Source organism: Chamaea fasciata, unplaced genomic scaffold (assembly GCF_029207755.1).
Source record: "Chamaea fasciata isolate MVZ Bird 193981 ecotype frontalis unplaced genomic scaffold, bChaFas1.0.hap1 SCAF_6, whole genome shotgun sequence".
Lineage (NCBI taxonomy): Eukaryota > Metazoa > Chordata > Aves > Passeriformes > Sylviidae > Chamaea > Chamaea fasciata.
Window position 1 is genome coordinate 48,320,997 of NW_027094091.1, and position 16,973 is coordinate 48,337,969.

General features: G+C 39.3%; 1 protein-coding gene and 1 long non-coding RNA gene across 3 annotated transcripts in view; one reads left to right on the forward strand and one right to left on the reverse strand.

The window, feature by feature from the left end:
* Window positions 1-1,099: 1,099 nt before the first annotated feature.
* The window catches only part of LOC136291327 (uncharacterized), a 75,126-nt gene continuing 59,252 nt past the window's right edge, over window positions 1,100-16,973 (reverse strand). For both annotated transcript variants that reach the window (XR_010721494.1, XR_010721495.1), the window contains one exon: window positions 1,100-2,522. This is a non-coding gene — a long non-coding RNA (uncharacterized lncRNA). The remainder of the gene's footprint in view (window positions 2,523-16,973) is intronic.
* TACR3 (tachykinin receptor 3) overlaps window positions 2,037-16,973 on the forward strand; it is a 35,703-nt gene continuing 20,766 nt past the window's right edge. The window contains exons 1-3 of the mRNA XM_066186292.1: window positions 2,037-2,532; window positions 14,871-15,059; window positions 16,769-16,919. Of these exons, the coding sequence (XP_066042389.1) occupies window positions 2,063-2,532; window positions 14,871-15,059; window positions 16,769-16,919 (810 nt within the window). The 5' untranslated portion in view covers window positions 2,037-2,062. The remainder of the gene's footprint in view (window positions 2,533-14,870; window positions 15,060-16,768; window positions 16,920-16,973) is intronic.

Here is a 16,973-nt window from a genome sequence, read left to right on the forward strand (position 1 = left end):
GCAACAGAAGCATGTGGGACACCTGTGCAACTGGTGTGCAAATGTGAAAAACACATCACCTCAGTAAAAGGATAAAGCTTGGAGTTCCTAGTTTGGGCATAAAGGTGGAAAGATATAGGGGACAGGGCTGGGTTTGTATTCTCTGGCTCACAGCCATATGAAAATCTTGAGTGAAGCTGCTAGAATCAAGAGTTGAGTGTCCAACTCTCTGCTATAATTAGCCCATTGTTCCTTGTTCTTTGGAACCACCATTTGAATTTCTTCCTCTCTCAAACTCACAGAGATTGTCTACCATGCATTTCTTCAGGCTCACCTCCCAGGGAGAGGAAGAAAGAAGAGGCAGGTATTAGTATTAGTATTAGGACTTAGTATTCAAAATGTAAACATGGGATTAACTCCAGTGACTTTTCTGTTACAAGCATCTGCAGCGCATGGGTGGGTTCAGACATGCTGTAGCACCAAGTGATTTACAGCACAACTTCTGTGGTTTTCAAAAAAGCTTCTAAGACTGACATGGGCAGCTGTTCAGGCTGTGGTAAGTTGGTAAAAGCTCATATGTGGCTCAGAAACAGCCACAATTACAGTAATTCAAATTAAAACTGCAGTGAATACCTGACAATTAAAGTGCAAGCACTGCTTCCACTGGGTAAATACATCAGGGAGGAAGTGGTACACAGGAATACTTGATTTTTGTTTGAAGCTTTTGTTTAAAAAGTACTGAATGTGTCATTGCTGATAGGGACATTGAATAGCTCTCACTGCTGTGATACAATTGAAACCTCTGCTGATGACAAGTAGTAGCTCTAAATTGTTGAAACATGAAAGACTGGCACTAAAACACATTTTCTCCCTTAAGACTACAGCCTATTGAATAACAAAGGTTTGTTAGTTGAAGTCCCTTGCAATCAACCCTTGCATAAAACATGCATTCCTAATGCCAGCTGTTGTTAACATATTAACAAGAAAACTGATTTTGGATGTGAAAACATCGGGTGTTAAATTTCCTCATTTACCCTTTTCTACCATTATAGAAATCACTGCATATTAAAATATTGGTTGCTCAAAATAAAAATAATACTACGTGTGAAATAAATGCAAATCAGGAAAAAGAACAAAATTTTTTTTTTCAAAGACACAAAGAAAATAAACCCCTAATATTTTGCCCATAACTAGGGACACCTATGTTTAGGGCTATGTACTGTTTCATAAAAATCAGTAACTGCTGAACATGCAAATGGCTTTATAAATGTTTCTTGATACCAATTACATATTACAGAATGAAAACTGAAATTAGAGAGCAGCAGAATGTATTTGTTTATCTAAAAGAGTCACTATTCTAAAGCTGTAAGTTTAAAGGAAAGTGTCTACTAAATGAAAAGAGAGCAGCAAAAAGGCAGCTCTGAATTGATCTGGAATAAATTCATCTGGAACAAGCTTTAATAAAAAAGGCAGCCTCAGTCCTGGGAATTTCAACTAAGCCAGCTGATTAGCCCTGCAAACACAGGGCAAAAAGACAATTTAAAAAAGGAAGCACAATAATGAAACTTAAAGAAAGACAATACAAAATAAATCTCTCAACATAAATGAGATGAGAATTCATTTTTCCTGTGATGCTTTCCACAGCTCCTGAAAGTGCCTGCTGCTGGCAACAAATGAAATACAAGGGGAGGGAGAGCAGAGGAAAAGAGGTGTTAGCTTACCAGCCGATGGAGCTTATCGCTCCACTCCCTTTGTGACGCTGGGAACTCACAAGCCTATAAAATGTGCCTTGGCTCCCAGTCCCCATCTCCTTGAGCAAAATGAAAAGCAAGAGGCTGTACAGAGGAGAAACAGGTTGCTGTTCTACTCCGAGGTACCTCTCCTGACACGTCTGTTAGAGCATTTCTAACAGTTTGAACAGCATAACCAAAGATTTTTTTTCTGACAGAGCTCCCCTTCCCAGTACCTGCTGTGCTACCTTACTTCCCCTTTCTTCCTATCTGTCGGTGGGGATTGTGGAGGGCTGGGAGAGGGAGGTGGGAGAGGTACATCATTCCTGGAAGAGAGGAGAGAAACACCCAAGATGACTTCGGTCCCCACGGCCAAGTGGAACTTGAGCAGCAGGTGGAATGTGAGCCTTGCTGAAGCAAGCAATCCCTGGGGACAGGCTCTGGAAGCACCAGCTGCAAATGCTTCTGCCCCTGTAGCCTCCTCAGCAGGAAACTTCTCCAATCAGTTCATACAACCTTCTTGGCGCATTGCCCTGTGGTCTCTGGCTTATGGTGGTGTGGTGGCAGTGGCCGTTTTTGGAAATCTTATTGTCATCTGGATTATCCTGGCTCACAAGCGCATGAGGACAGTGACAAATTACTTCCTGGTGAATCTGGCCTTCTCTGATGCCTCCATGGCTGCTTTCAATACTCTCATCAACTTCATCTATGCACTGCACAGTGAGTGGTACTTTGGAGAAGCTTACTGCCGCTTCCACAACTTCTTCCCAATCACAGCTGTCTTCGCCAGCATCTACTCCATGACAGCCATCGCTGTGGACAGGTGAGAAAAGAGAAAAGTTTAGGGGTGAGAGATTGAGATCAGATTTTCTGTCAAAATAAAAATACAGAGACAACAATCATAGTGATGAGAGGCAAAGACCTCAATAGTTCATTCATTGTGCTCCTCTGCGCTGTTTTAGGATCTCTCCTAACACACTTTTTCTCCTCATCTTCAGTCTTTCGCCTTAATTTTTAAATTGTTTTTATTCTCCTGCTTTCTTTTATAACAAACATTTCCTCTCTGTTTGACTGCAGCTGCTTTCTGCACTCCATCTTTCAATACTTATTCTGTAACAGCAACTCAGGGTTTTGCCTCCCACTGTGAAAACAGGCTGTCTCTCAGCCAGTCTTCTGATACATAAGGAGTTGTAGACATTGTGTGTAAAGGGAGAGAATTTCAAATTTCCCTCTTCTCTGTATTTCTGCAGATGGCAGAGGCATTTACCTCCTCTTCAGAAATCACTTCAAACCCTGTTTTTAATAGCTTTTCTCACAGTCAGCTCTGAGATGCTTTGTTCCTGCTGATTTTAACTAATGAGACTACTTGCATTGCCATCTGTGCATATCTGGAGGTCTAGTAAGAACATAGTTTCAATGTCCTCAGGTTTTTTCTGATTTCTTGAAGCAAAATAAAGCTTTGTGACTATCAAAGAAAAAAAGTCAGGGAAAAACTTTACCTTTGTACTCCTGACAATAATGGAATAGGACAGCTGTAGTGTCCATACAGCAAAGAGGAGATGGAGTTGCCAGGTTTCCTACACAGATGCATTGATAGACTGTGTTTCTCAGAGACTGTTATGAGCCTCCCCTGGAAAATGTTTCTTTCTTTATTATTATTTTCATGTTTGCTGCGCTGGAGAGATAATTTACTGATTTTTTTTTTCTTTTTAGAAAAACAGACTGATTTGTATTTCAGATCTTTTATGCCTTTTAGCAATGCACCGAAATTACTCACTAAACTCCTTTCTACATATTCAAATTCCATTATATATCTTTGCTGAATTGATTTGTCAGAACTGCAGTATTTCCAAGCGATGGTAGGTAAGATTTTAGAAGGTTCAGTCCACCTTCTGAATTGTTATTTCTCATTTCCAGGTAAAAAGACTGGAAAACATTGTGCCTTTTGTGCTTGTGGACAAGTTCATAATAATACTTTTCTGTTTGCCCTACTAACTGCAAATTTTCAGTGGCATTCTCACCTAGATGCATTTCTGCTCTGTAAAGCTAGAAATGAAAGAGCAAATGAGATTCCCGGCAACTCTTGTACTTTTCTACTCTGTGGATGGGAGAAGACATAAGGAAATCAGTACATTTCCCTCCTGCCAGTGATGTATCTTCTCAACTGTTAATCCCCATTAAAAATTGAGAAGATAGTGTAACACCAGTTACACTTGCTACCTTTGACCAGGCAAAGATTTTTTTTTTTTGTCTTTTTCAGTTTCATTTACGATTATCATCTAGCTTGAGGTTTTCAGAAACATAAAGGGGCTTTAGTTGAAGTATTTAACCGAGCTGGGTATTTAATAGCTACTGCTGCAGCTCCTCAAGTCATTAGTTGAGCAGTGACTTGGATGCCCTAAGTAATGTTTTATTTCATTTTTCCTGACAAAAGTAAGCACAGAGAAGTAATACTTACTACTTTGTCAATTCCTAAATTTATGCTAGGAAACTGGGAACAAAAGTGAATAGAGCTCCTTAGGAATCCAAAGTGCATTTCCAGAGTGAGAGAAAATAGCTCTGCTCCACACTGACTGAAGTGCAATGGACGGACACATATATTGGAAATGTACGCATCTTGGTTTAGCAGTGCAAAATGTTGGTGCTCGTAAGTGAGAGTGTAACTACTGTTATTCATTCTGATCTAGTTCTTGGCTGAAAATCCCCTGAAGACATCACAATTTGCACCCCATCACATCTTCCAAGTTTACCTGACTCTAAAGGCAAATTAAAATCTTCCCAAGGAACAATGCCAGAGCTGTGTTTAGGCGAGCTCTGTGTATTACTATGCAGCATCATGTAAAATAAACGGAAGAGCAGTCTATCCCTCCTTCCCTATTCTTACTGCTGTTCCTGTTCCTTTTATACCAAATCACACCTGATGCATTCAGTGCCTTTACAAATTCCCTGGCTACCTCTGCAAAACAATTCTGCCAAGTTGAGGAAACCTAAGAGTCAAAATAGATCCCAAGGAATGTCCTTGGATGTACAGACTGCCCTATTCCAGGGCAAAGATCTGGTGGGTGGGTGTATTTTAAAAATTTGGTTCCCATTTGCCTTTCTCAAAAGTTCAGCCATTTTAACCCAGTAAACTCATTCTTACACATTCTTTTAATTTAAAAAAAGAAAAAAGCTACAAATGAGGATAAAGCTGCTGAGGGAACTGAAATTATAGGATCAGATGATTTCCCTTTAGAAATTGTTACCATCCCAAAATACTAAAGGTCATGGGTTGTAGCTCACTAAAAAGAATGTTGTGATATGCTCCACTGGTTGCTTTAGAGCATAAATATGTGACTGTGAACCTGGACATCACTGAGCAGAGGTCATAGGCAGTACATGTTTCCTTTCACATCTGATTCTGTAGGACATTCTAAATTGTGTGAACCATGAGATTACTGGACTGACACAGAGCTTTGTGGACTAGGCACTTCCTGCAGTGGGGATGAACTGTATTTGGAGCTGAGGATTAAAGTATCCAAGACTGGATAGTGTGGTCATCAAACACAGTCTCAGATTTATGTGGGTTTATTCACACTTCTGACCATCCCTTCCTGGTGCTTGGGGTTTTTTTCCTGCCTTCTCCTTTTCCAATAAGCTGTTTGCAGTCTATGCAGAGATGCCACAGGGAGCTCAAAACGAGTTGTTTAAGGGACCAAAAGCAGCACAGACTTTACACTGTGCTGCCTCACTGGCATTCATCCCTGCATTCTTCTGCAGCTTGTGCTGCACAGTTCCACTCCTTTCAGTGCAACAGTTCCTTCAGCTATGTTATGGGAATAAAATGGTAAATAGTCCAAGATAAAATGAAGAGGAGATTCATTCTGAAGGCAATATGCCCTTGTCACTGACCAGTGCATGATCCAAAAGGGTCCATCCATGATCCTAAACTCCATTTGTGATCAAAGCAATAGAGTGTGTAATTGCAGTACAGATCTGGATAATACCAATGACAAGAAATGATGAAGAATTTAGGCGACCTAGCCATTTCTGTAATTTCCAATGAGAATTTAGCATGCAAAAAAGATGGTTCAGGAAAGAGAGCAATTAATTACCTTGCTCCATCTCACTGCACTTCTTGTCATCTCATTCACTTTCATTATTTTCATCACGTTCCAGATTTTTCCTTTCTTTTTGTTTAACATATCATTTCCTTAAATTCTCCTGTACTCTCTTTGTTTACATTTCTTCCCTGATTTCAGCATTTGAATTGGAGCAGCTTTGGCAGGTATGGGTCCCTTTTCCCTGCCCCTCATTTCATCTCAGCCCATTTGGTTATAATCACTCCATTTCCAAATTTTACCAGTTTTTTCAGTTGCACTGTTTTTGATCATATCTCCTCTCCAGAGCGTTTGTTACACTTGGTTCTCTGATTTCGAGATTTTGTTCCTTTTCCTGAAATGAAAGTCTTCCTTTCAGGAAAAGGAACGAAATCTTGTGATTTCAATGAGCATTAACTGGGCAAGCTTCAGTCCATTTCCCTGCACTTCTTGTCATCCCATTCACTTTCATTGTCTTCACCTCATTTCGGATTTTTTCCGTTTTTTATCTTTAACATTTCATTTCCTCGAATTCTCCTGTACTCTCTTTTATTTATATTTCTTCCCTAATTTCAGCATTTGAATTGGAACAGTTTTGGCAAGTTTGGGTCCTTTTCCCTGCCCCTCATTTCATCTCAGTCCATTTGGTTGTAATCACATGCACAGGGCACAACCCTTTTGTGGTCATATGGTGGCAGTTTTGGCAGAAGGTGCACATCAAGAGTTTTGTTTGGTACTTTCATCCTTGAACATGAGCTTGGCACCAAATGTTTTTGCTTGGCTCACTTTTGAATGGGGGAGGCTGAATCAGTGACAGACAGGGAACCTGCAGTGCCCAGCTAGCTGTAAAACCTGGCTTAGTGCTCACTTCAAACCAAACTGCAGCCTTTGGGTCATCTCTCATTCCATTTCCCCAGACTGAGATGTCTCAAAGTGAATGGTTTTCACATGAAAAAGTGAGAATTTGCACTGAGGACTTGTGAGAGCGAGATGAACATCAGAACACAAAAAACAAAAAAGGAGATGGCATTTTTTTCAGGTTTCTTGTGCTTCACAGGCTTGAGATCTCCTCCTCCTCATACCTGAGAATATTTCAACCAGAAGAAATAGATAGCATTTGTGTCTGGTTTTTTTCCATAAATTGCCACTTTACTGATAGCTGGCTTTTCCTAAGGCCTCTGGTGCCTCATAACTACAGAAAACACTACCTGCCATACCGGTACTGCCACACTAAAGTGCAATACAAAGTTTTTTTCAAACTAATGGTGACCGCAAAATCACTACTTCAGGAATCAGTCTTGGTCACTGCAAATCATGAAGGGAAAGAAATGAAAAATATGCTTTAGAAATTATCACTATTATTTCTAATCTTACTTTGACAGTCAAACTATAGAATTCAAAGAGGAAATCCCTTTCCTATTTTTCCCATCTTCCTCAAAGAGTATTTGAAGATGAAGCGCATCTTATTTGTGGGTTCCAGTATCTGGGCTGCACTCTAAAAAGTACTTGTTGTCAGAACAGGAGAGAAAGTTCAGTAGGAGGGCATTAAGGGTTCAAACATCAAGAGCCAGAACACAAAGGACTCTCTACCATCCGGGGGCCAAAAATTTTTTTTGGATTTGACAATTTTCTTTCTTTCTTAGTCAAGAGGTGAAATAGTTTCTGCAGAACGTTTTGATACAATGGCTACATGATTCAGCATGCAGAGGCCTAGGAAAAGTAATCCTTCCCTTGCAATGGTACAATGTTATTGGGCAAAAAGACAGGAATTTTTTTGCAGTTTTGGTCAAAATTCACATCAGAGTTACATTATTAATAATATACTGGGGCAGTCTGGGAAAAATACAGGCATAAGTTATTTTTTCCTTTTTTTTTTTTAACTGAGTAAATATTCTATTTAATAAGCTGATTTCAAAAGGCGCTACAAAAAAAGAGTTTGATACACCAATATCTTGAGAAATGTAAGCAACGTTTACAACAGCAACAAGCCCCCAGACTTTTTGATCCAGACAGGAAATATCCAGTAAGTTGGAACCACATATTCAAAAAAGAAGTTAATTTTAGACAAAGTCTTAGCCTTAAATACTACTCTTACTTACAATTTGATGAAAACTATTAAAATATGTTCTGTGGTTTACTATGCAGTGTAGCCTATGGTACTTCTAAAAGTTAGTCAAGAGTTGGGGTGATAAGTTTTTTTGGAGAGAGGTTTGCTATGTTTATTTGATTGTTTTCTTAAATATTATTGCTTAAATATATGTTTTTCTGACTAATTTACCAACCAGAAGAGAATGTTGTATCATTCACATATTTGTGTTTACCTAAAGTGGAATTATTTCAAAATAACTGCAGAAGCAAGAAAGATGACTCTAGCAGAAACCTAGACACTAACAGTCGTTTTATGCAGCTGGAGCTGTTTCTACAGACACTGCATTGATACTGGTCTTTGATAGCCCAGGTAGATGATACTAAATGAAAAGAAGAAACAGAAAGCTTTCTGTCAGTGAAGTCAGTCTATCATTTTATGAGACAGATCGAAGAAAAGTCTTATCCCTTTTCTATCAAAACTCATTAGTATAGAATACATTGCATAAAATCAATGACATACTCATAAAAATCTAGCCCACAGTCAGTTACCAGATCCTCCTCAAGTAGAAAGCACTGTTCAATGAAAGTTCAGCCATCCTGAAGACTTTCAATGCAACTGGTTTTAGGTTTTAGTTAAGAGGTACTTGTAAGCAAGGCATTGGAAGATAGTCCTGATTTCAGGAAAAACTTCAGTGTTTCACCCTGCTCAAAGCACAAATAGCCATTCACCCAGAGCAACACACATTCCTCTGGGTAAATCAAGGCCAAGTTATACCCCTGAGATATTGCCCACTGATCTCTCAAATGTACCATGTGCTTATCTGTCAAGTTGTCACACACTTCCCGTATGGCGCTAGCTTTAAGGTGAGCACTGCACAACAGACCCTTCAGGGCACCGAAACCATTCTTTCTCAAGAGTCAGTTATAGTCCTACAGAAATGCCCACAGTCACTCTTCCTGCAGAGAAAGTCAGACGAAATAAATTAATAGAAACCAGTCCCCCAAGAAGAGAAGGAGCCTTGCTCTAGTAGGTAGCAGATAGAAATTAAAGAGTACAAAAGTTAATGATTTGGTTTTCATCATTTAAAAAAATGCCTTTAAAACCTCAGTTCCATCACCTTTAGTCTACTCTATATAGGCTTACCTTTTGGAGGATTTTCCACAGCAATGTTGTCAACAAGGGCAGGGAATCATAACTTAAGGAATTTCCCTAAGTTTTTAAAATACCAGTTGATTCTAAATACAAAGTCTCACAATCAGCCTCTGTCTTGAAGGAATAACAGCTTCTGTGTATTCTTGAAGAAGCATGCTCTGCTGTCTCCTGTTGACAAGCCACTTACATGCAAGCATTATGATTTTTCTCTGTCTCTTCCTTTGTCAAGTTCCAATTTCCTGTTACAGTCTGGGATGATTACATTTTTCCCCATGTGAGTTTATGAACACATTGTAAACAGGTGAAACAAATCAGTTAGAATGATTAAAGGCTTCCAACTGTGTCTCCAGATGTGCATTTGTAGGATCTAATTTTGAACATCATTTTGTTTTAATAACATCTTGTGTATTTTTGCCACAATTTTCTAAATGATGTGTTAAAGATGAAAGGTTTTCCTGGCTGTATTAGCCAGTGTATGCTATTTTACAAAAAGCCAAATTAGGTTTATTTTTATTTTTTCTATTGTTGAGGCCAGAACGCAAACACTTTACAAGCTTTTATAGTATGTAGCAGCTATTTGGCTCTTGTTACTTGAAAACTGTAAGAGATACATGATTATGCTGCCATTAAAACTACTGGCCTAAAGAGTTTATCAATGCTATTCAAAAGAAGGCTGTCTCTATTTCTGTTTCAGAGAAAACAGGTTTTCTTGATCTGGTGAACCCAAGACATAAGAAGAGAAGAGTCTAAATAGTAGACTCCAGACAAACAGAGCAGTTCAGAAGGGAACTGGATCTATTCTGACCCCAGCAGCTAAGAAAAGTGTGCAGCAGCAAGTAAACCATAATGCACCAGCCATTATGTCATGCAGCCTGAATTATTTCTCATTAAGCTCAGTGGAAAGACTCTTGCTGACTTCAGTAGTAATCAGTTAGGGACAAAGATAAACACAAGATAAAGCTGTAAGAGAAATGATGACAGTGGGATGTCATATGGTCACAAAAAACAAAATCGTGTGCTAATGATGTGCACATGAACCTGAAGTGCTACCTAAAAATGCTTTAGAGTCATACACAGAAGAACATGGTGCAGTTGTTGAGCAATCCACATTCTTGGAAGCGCTGCCTTGAGTTTCTACTTGCACATATTTCCATTCCTGCATTTCTAGATGTGCACAGTCCATCTTTTAATTATTTTCCAAATATAAATGTTTTGTTGGGTGGGGTAATAATGATTTTTGCTTGTTGTGATAAATGAGTAGAAGAATGAGTTCATTCCTTTCAGCTGTATACTTTTTACATTTCAGATGTACGTTTTTCATCCCTACTTTGTTGTGTGGAATAAGCTATCAGTGGCACTATCAGCAGCTCCCACTAGAGTGAGAAATCATTAGAAGTCCCATATTTAAAAGAAACCAACTCAGTGGGAGTTCAGAGCCCTTTATTCAGCAGGGAGCCACACTGCTCAAGCCTCACAACAGACTGAACAGTAAATGTCCAAAGACTGCAAAGCAAATTGGCAGAGCACCCCACTGAAAAAATGTCTGTGTGGCTCCAGGATGTTTTCAGTGATGTAACAAGCCTTCAGGTGGTTGTAGCCATTAGAAATCCTTCTTCAGCTCAAATGCCTACCATCTTTTACTGTTCTAGAGATGAGGTAGGGAGATGTACAAGGTCTGTGTGTAAATATCACAGAAAATGGTGAACCTATGAGGGCTTCTGCATTTGTCACTGATTTCAGAACAGCTGCAGAAATTTTGGGAACTACAACGTTAAAAAGGCATTAATCTATCTAGAGAGCATCTAGAGGAGGACCACAAGGCTGGTGAAGGGTCTGGAGGGGAAGCCTTATGAAGAGTGGCTGAAGTCACTCAACTTGTAGAGCCTAGAGAAGAGGAAACTGAGGGGAGACCTCATTGCAGTCTTTATCATCGTCACAGGGGAAAGCAGAAGGACAGGCAGTGATTTTTTCATTCTCCTGACCAGTGACAGGAGCCAGGGGAACATCATGAAGCTGAGTCAGGGGAGGTTTAGGTCAGGTATCAGGAAAAGATTTTTCACCCAGAGGGCGGTTGGGCACTGGAACAGGTTCCCCAGGGAAGTGGGCACAGCACCAGCCTGTCTCATTTCATGAAGTGCTTGGACAATGCTCTCAGGCACACAGTGTGATTCTTGGGGTGTCCTGCACATGACCAGGAGCTGGACTCCATGATCCTCACGGGTCACTTCCAACTCAGCTTATTCTATGATTCTATGATGAAATTCAGACCACGTGAAAGAACCGTGGAGTAGCAGAACAGTCTGTAAGACAGACAACATAGGAGCATCCAAGAATTCCTGCTGTTCCCCTTGCATGCTGTTTGTGGTTGGCTGATTACAGAGAGGAAAAACTGTCTGGGAGCTCTCTCCCATGCACCTGCAGAGGCAGAAGTGCTTGCCATCACACAGCCACCCTGCCAAAATGTTCTGGTTTTATACCAGTTCCACATACCTTGTAGAATCTCTGGTACGCTAAGGCTGATTTTTGCCATGTCTTTTACTCTTATGTGACCCCCAGTTTCCTTTCTTATTCTCTCCTCTCTCAACACAACTTCTATATGCTGTTATTGTACAATTCTCCTTTCTTTGCTTCTCCTATTAGTTTCTCATTTTTCCCTTTTGACTTTTATTTTTTCATTCAGCAAACTGCTCCCCAGTCTCAGTTCTTTTGCTAGATCTATATCTCATCATTCCCCTTTCACTCCTTGCCTACTCAAACACTCCTATTATTTCTACACCATGTTCAGCACCATTTAGTGCACAATTCAGACAGCATGTGTACCTTCCCCCTTGTAACTGGCATTTTTCCATGCTTAATATATATAAGGGTATCATACAGAGTAAAAAGAAATAGCCATAATGACAGAGCTACACCATGAAACATGACACACAGTTGTCAGCCATGGGGAATTGTAATATACAGGGCCAATACACTCATCATACATTATCCCATCCTTAGCCTCCTTACCTCATTGGTTTTCTGAACACCACCTAAGCATGGAACCTCTAGCCTGTGCTAGCAGAAGCTTTCATTCCTGCTGGAAACACCCTTGCTGAATTGAGAGAGATCAAATGCAAGAGCCAACTGAAAAATTAGCTACTGCTACTTCAGATTGAGCCTAAAGAGACAGACAAACTACCCTTTGACACCTGTAATGGCAAGATCACATTTACAGCAAACAGAATCATAAGGAGGATTGTGTCTGTCTCCTTTTCAAATGACTTCCAGCTAAGAGTGCAGGAAGAATTCAGTTCGTTTCAAGGCTTCTTTTCACTAAAGAGATAACATCAAGATTCTGCTCAAATATGGAGGTAGTTTTTGACCTGCAACGAAGGGTCAATTCCATATTTTCTACTTTACTTCCTTGTGGCAATGATGGCTTCTCTTAGAAAATGCTACCAAACATGTATGACAAATCTGAGTGAATGTAATAATTGCAGTTACAAAGCAATATCTCACTGTTAATTAAGCAGTTTTGTTTCTAAGAAGAGCCACTTAGAGAATTTACAGAACATACTCTAATTATTAGTGTACTGGCAAGGTAGAATAACTTAGATTTGTTATCAAAGCCTCTGTAACAGAGCTGTCAACAGTCTCTTCAGCTAAATCTATCCTGCACAAAGATATTACTGAGGGAGTAGTACAAGTTCCCCTACTTCCTTCCCATTTTGCTTGTTAGAATGACTGCCTGCTACGTATTTGTACTCAATCTTGTACAATAGCTAGGCTGTTGGCTTATCACTCAAATTTGAGCTAGAAAGATAAATAGCCTGCTTTTCATCTGATCCTTGTCCTTTGACTTATCTTACTCAGACAGCCAATTGTTAAAATTTCTATCAGTACAGCTGTATGAGTCATTTCACCCAAACAATCCACGTCTTTAAAGGGCAGACAGGGAGATAAAACAACCAAATTTTATCTTAGGCAACAAGAGCTACTGTTGGTATCTATTGGGAGTAAGAATAATATAACTGGGAATAAGAATAATGTGAATGTAATAGAAATCTGAAAATAGCACATAAAATAATAGCAATGTGCAATCTGCAGAAAAGTAGAAATTTGAAGGAATAATGCCAGGCTAGGAGGAGATGCCTTAAGACTCTCACAAGCATGTGAAAATGATTATTTGTTTACAGCTTATCACTTTCCACGAGTAAAGATCATCAAACATTTGGACAGCGCTTGGCAGTCCACACAAGACAGCTCAGTTTGAAAGATGGCTCATGACTACAAACCTGACTTCTTTACCAAGTGGTACTCACTCTTTGGAGAAGAAAGGACCTAGGTGGTAGAGGGCAACAATGCGACTGCTGTTCTCAAGAAATAGAAGACACTCAGCACTCAAATAAAACTATTTCATAGTATGTAATACCAAAAGCACCAGTCTAGCTGAAATAAAAAACCAAAAGGCACATGAAAGAGAGGGGAACTAATTCTTACTCTGTGGAGAAATAAAAAAATCAAAGTCCAGTAAAAACAAAAAATGATCAAGCTTGAAATTCTAGAAATTGGAAACTGATGATTCAGAACTGAAGCTGTTTTAGATAACTCCCTGATTCTGATAGAATTTAGATGCTTTAACATATTAGGGCAGTTATATGTATTAGAGAAGACATAGCAGTATTCTGACCAATGTTGGATTTATCACATTTTATCATTACCTGTCAATGGAGTTAGCTTTGCTAAAACAAACATCTGTTCTGTAATTACTCATCTGTCAAGTATAAAACTGCCAAAAAAATAAAGACTATCTTGACTGAAAATTGTGCACCACAGCAGGTAAATATGGATGCAGAAGATTCTTGCACAAATTCTTATCAGGAACAGTGTCTTACAAAAATTATTGTTATTGTCTCATGGTTAACGTTTGTACCTAAAAATCTTGGGCAAGTCTGCCTAGATGTGTACTGTAACAATTAAAATATATCACTCCTTCCTTCATTTGAAGTGAGTATTTCAATTGCAGCAAACACAATATATTCATCAAAAAATGATTGATACAAATTTTGTCTCCCTTGTTCCTTTTATCTATAACAGAGATCAAAAGATAGAAAACAAGACTTGTTTTTCTGTTACTGTCTGTTTAGATGCTTTCTCTCATTGCTTTTTTTTTTTTCCTAAGCCTTTACATTATAATTACTTAGAGTAACCTTTTTGATTATTTTTTGCATGTTCTTCTAAGGTTACCAGCATACACTAATTGTCAAAACAGTGATGGGGCAGCACAAAGAATGATATCCTACCTGGGAGCACGGGAACTGAGAAGGCAAATGAGATGCTTTTTGCTTTGTGCCTCTATTTCCCTTAGTGCTTTTACCAGCTCTACACTGGCTCTTCTGTCAGTCTCTGTATGAATTAGTAGCTCTGGCATTCTGAAATAAATGCATGCAGACTTTTCAGGTTGCTGTAGCTTTGGGACAGATGACTTATAATCCTAACAGCTTGGCTGTAAATTTTTGTATTAGAAATAAATGCTGTATATGACCTAGCGGAGTAACAGATGATCCAGCTGCATTGTTGCTTTTCAGTCAGGCTACATGGTAACAGAACTCTTAGCAAAATAGTTTCTCTACTGATATACATATGATTAACTGGGTGTCCCACAACTGCAAAATAATATCCAATGAACCTTCTTCCTGCCTTCATTGGAGCTGAACCGCACAAAGAGCACAGTGACATCAGAACTGCAGGAAGACAAATATCTCTGCTTTTATCCTTCTCTTTTATCCTAAGCTTTGGCTGATTCTAGATACATACAAATCTCTAAAGAGCTCTTACGGAGGTTTTTGCTTTCTTTTACAGATACATGGCCATTATTGATCCCTTGAAACCTAGGCTCTCTGCAACTGCTACCAAGGTGGTCATTGGGAGCATATGGATTTTGGCATTCCTGTTGGCCTTTCCCCAGTGCCTATACTCCATAACCAAGGTGATGCCTGGGAGAACTCTTTGCTATGTAGCATGGCCAGGTGGTCCAAACCAGCATTTTACGTAAGCTTTTGTTCTTTTAAACTTGTGCAGGGTGGTGTCTAGACTTGGGATGGACTTGGCAAAATCTCTAGTGTCATGCAGATACTCTACATGAAGAATAACAGCTTTGATCACTGAGAAATGCAGAGCCAGTTTTATAAAGCATTGTATGTGATAAACAGAACAAATTTATTCTCTTCCACATTTCTGAGCGCACTCCCCATCCTGTGCTGCACTTCTATCGTCATTGTTCCACCTAAGATGGCTACTTCTATACAGACAGAGATGGTCAGAATTGGGAACATAACAGGCAATTCAAAGCAAGTTTCCTCTTTATCCTAACCAGGAAAACAAGGATTTCTAGTTTCTCCTTAGAATCTTTTAGGTTGGAAAAGACCTCTAAGGTCATCAAGTGCAACCACTAAACTTACACTACCAAGTCTACCACTGGACCATGTCCCTAAGCACCACATCTACATGTTTTAAATACATCCAGGGATGGTGAACCAATTGCTCCTCTGGGCAGCCTGTACCAATCCTTGACAACACTTCTCATGAAAAAGATTTCCCTAATGTTCTGTCTAAACCTCCCCTGGCACAGTCTGAAGTCATTTCTTCTCTTGTAACTAGGGAGAAGAGACAAATACCCACCTCACTGCAATTTACATTTCAGGTAATTGTAGAGAATGAGAAGACCCTAACCAGATTTTTTTTCTCTAGATGTCTTCATGGGAGGGCTGGATTTTGTCACTTCATTCTGTTACACTATCAGAATTACTTATGTCAGATACTAGTCCAGAAGAAAAAACTGCTTAACCTGCAACTGGTTCCACTTTGTGAAAGTAAGAATAGCAGTCAATTGAATTAAATATATCCTATTTGACCCCCTGGTGAATAAGTGGCTACTTAGGCATCTATCCTTTCATGTCTTCACTGACATTTAAGAAAAACATTGTGTTGAAGGCTGAAAGCCTGTGCAACCACCTAGAATCAAATTTGACCTTTTGCTCTTTTTGAGGCAGGTGAAAAGTCCTGGTCATACGTAATTTTTTATCACTTTAGGAGCCATACACAGACATTTCTCTTTAGGGCAGGAAGGTCACATTTAGTGACAGCCAGGGATTCTTCACTGATCGTTCACTAGGATTTTATCTGAAGTTGGCATTTAACCAGGAACTAACAAGAGGCAAAAGAAATTATCTTTTCTTCCCAGTGCGTACATCAGGAGTGGTGACTATACTGCACACATGCTACAAATCTGTGTTGTCTCTGTGCAACAGATCTGCCATATGAAGAATGGACTCTTATCAGGGTCTTTGCATCAATATATCACTAAAATACTTATTTTCCTCTTTCATTTATGGTCCAGACTACAAGTCCAAATGGCTAGCTTGCCCTCATGATACTAGACTGTGCAATTAAATCAACTCAGCTAGTTATGAACAAACATACCTTATTCTGCAGTCACTAATCATGAAAACTATAGAATCATTCATAATGTATACAACTGCAGGCACAGCATTAGACACCCCGCAAAGCACATGCATTAAAACTTACATAAATTTGCAGTGCAATTTAAGACTTTCAAAAAGACAGTTAAAACACCAAGGACTAGGCAGTTAATATAAAACATACTTTGTGCTAAAGTAGAAGTCTTGACTTCTAGCAGACCATTCTATTGGTACAACTCCTCTGAAAGCACTTACCACCTTAATACCTTTTCATTGCAGGTATCATGTTATTGTGATTGTGCTGGTCTACTGCTTTCCACTGCTTGTCATGGGCATCACTTATTCCATGGTGGGAATTACCCTCTGGGGAGGAGAAATACCAGGCGACACATCCAACAAATATCATGAGCAGCTCAAAGCTAAGAGAAAGGTACTGTTCCAGTAAATCCCACTAAGTGAATACTTATAAAATCTGCAATTGTGT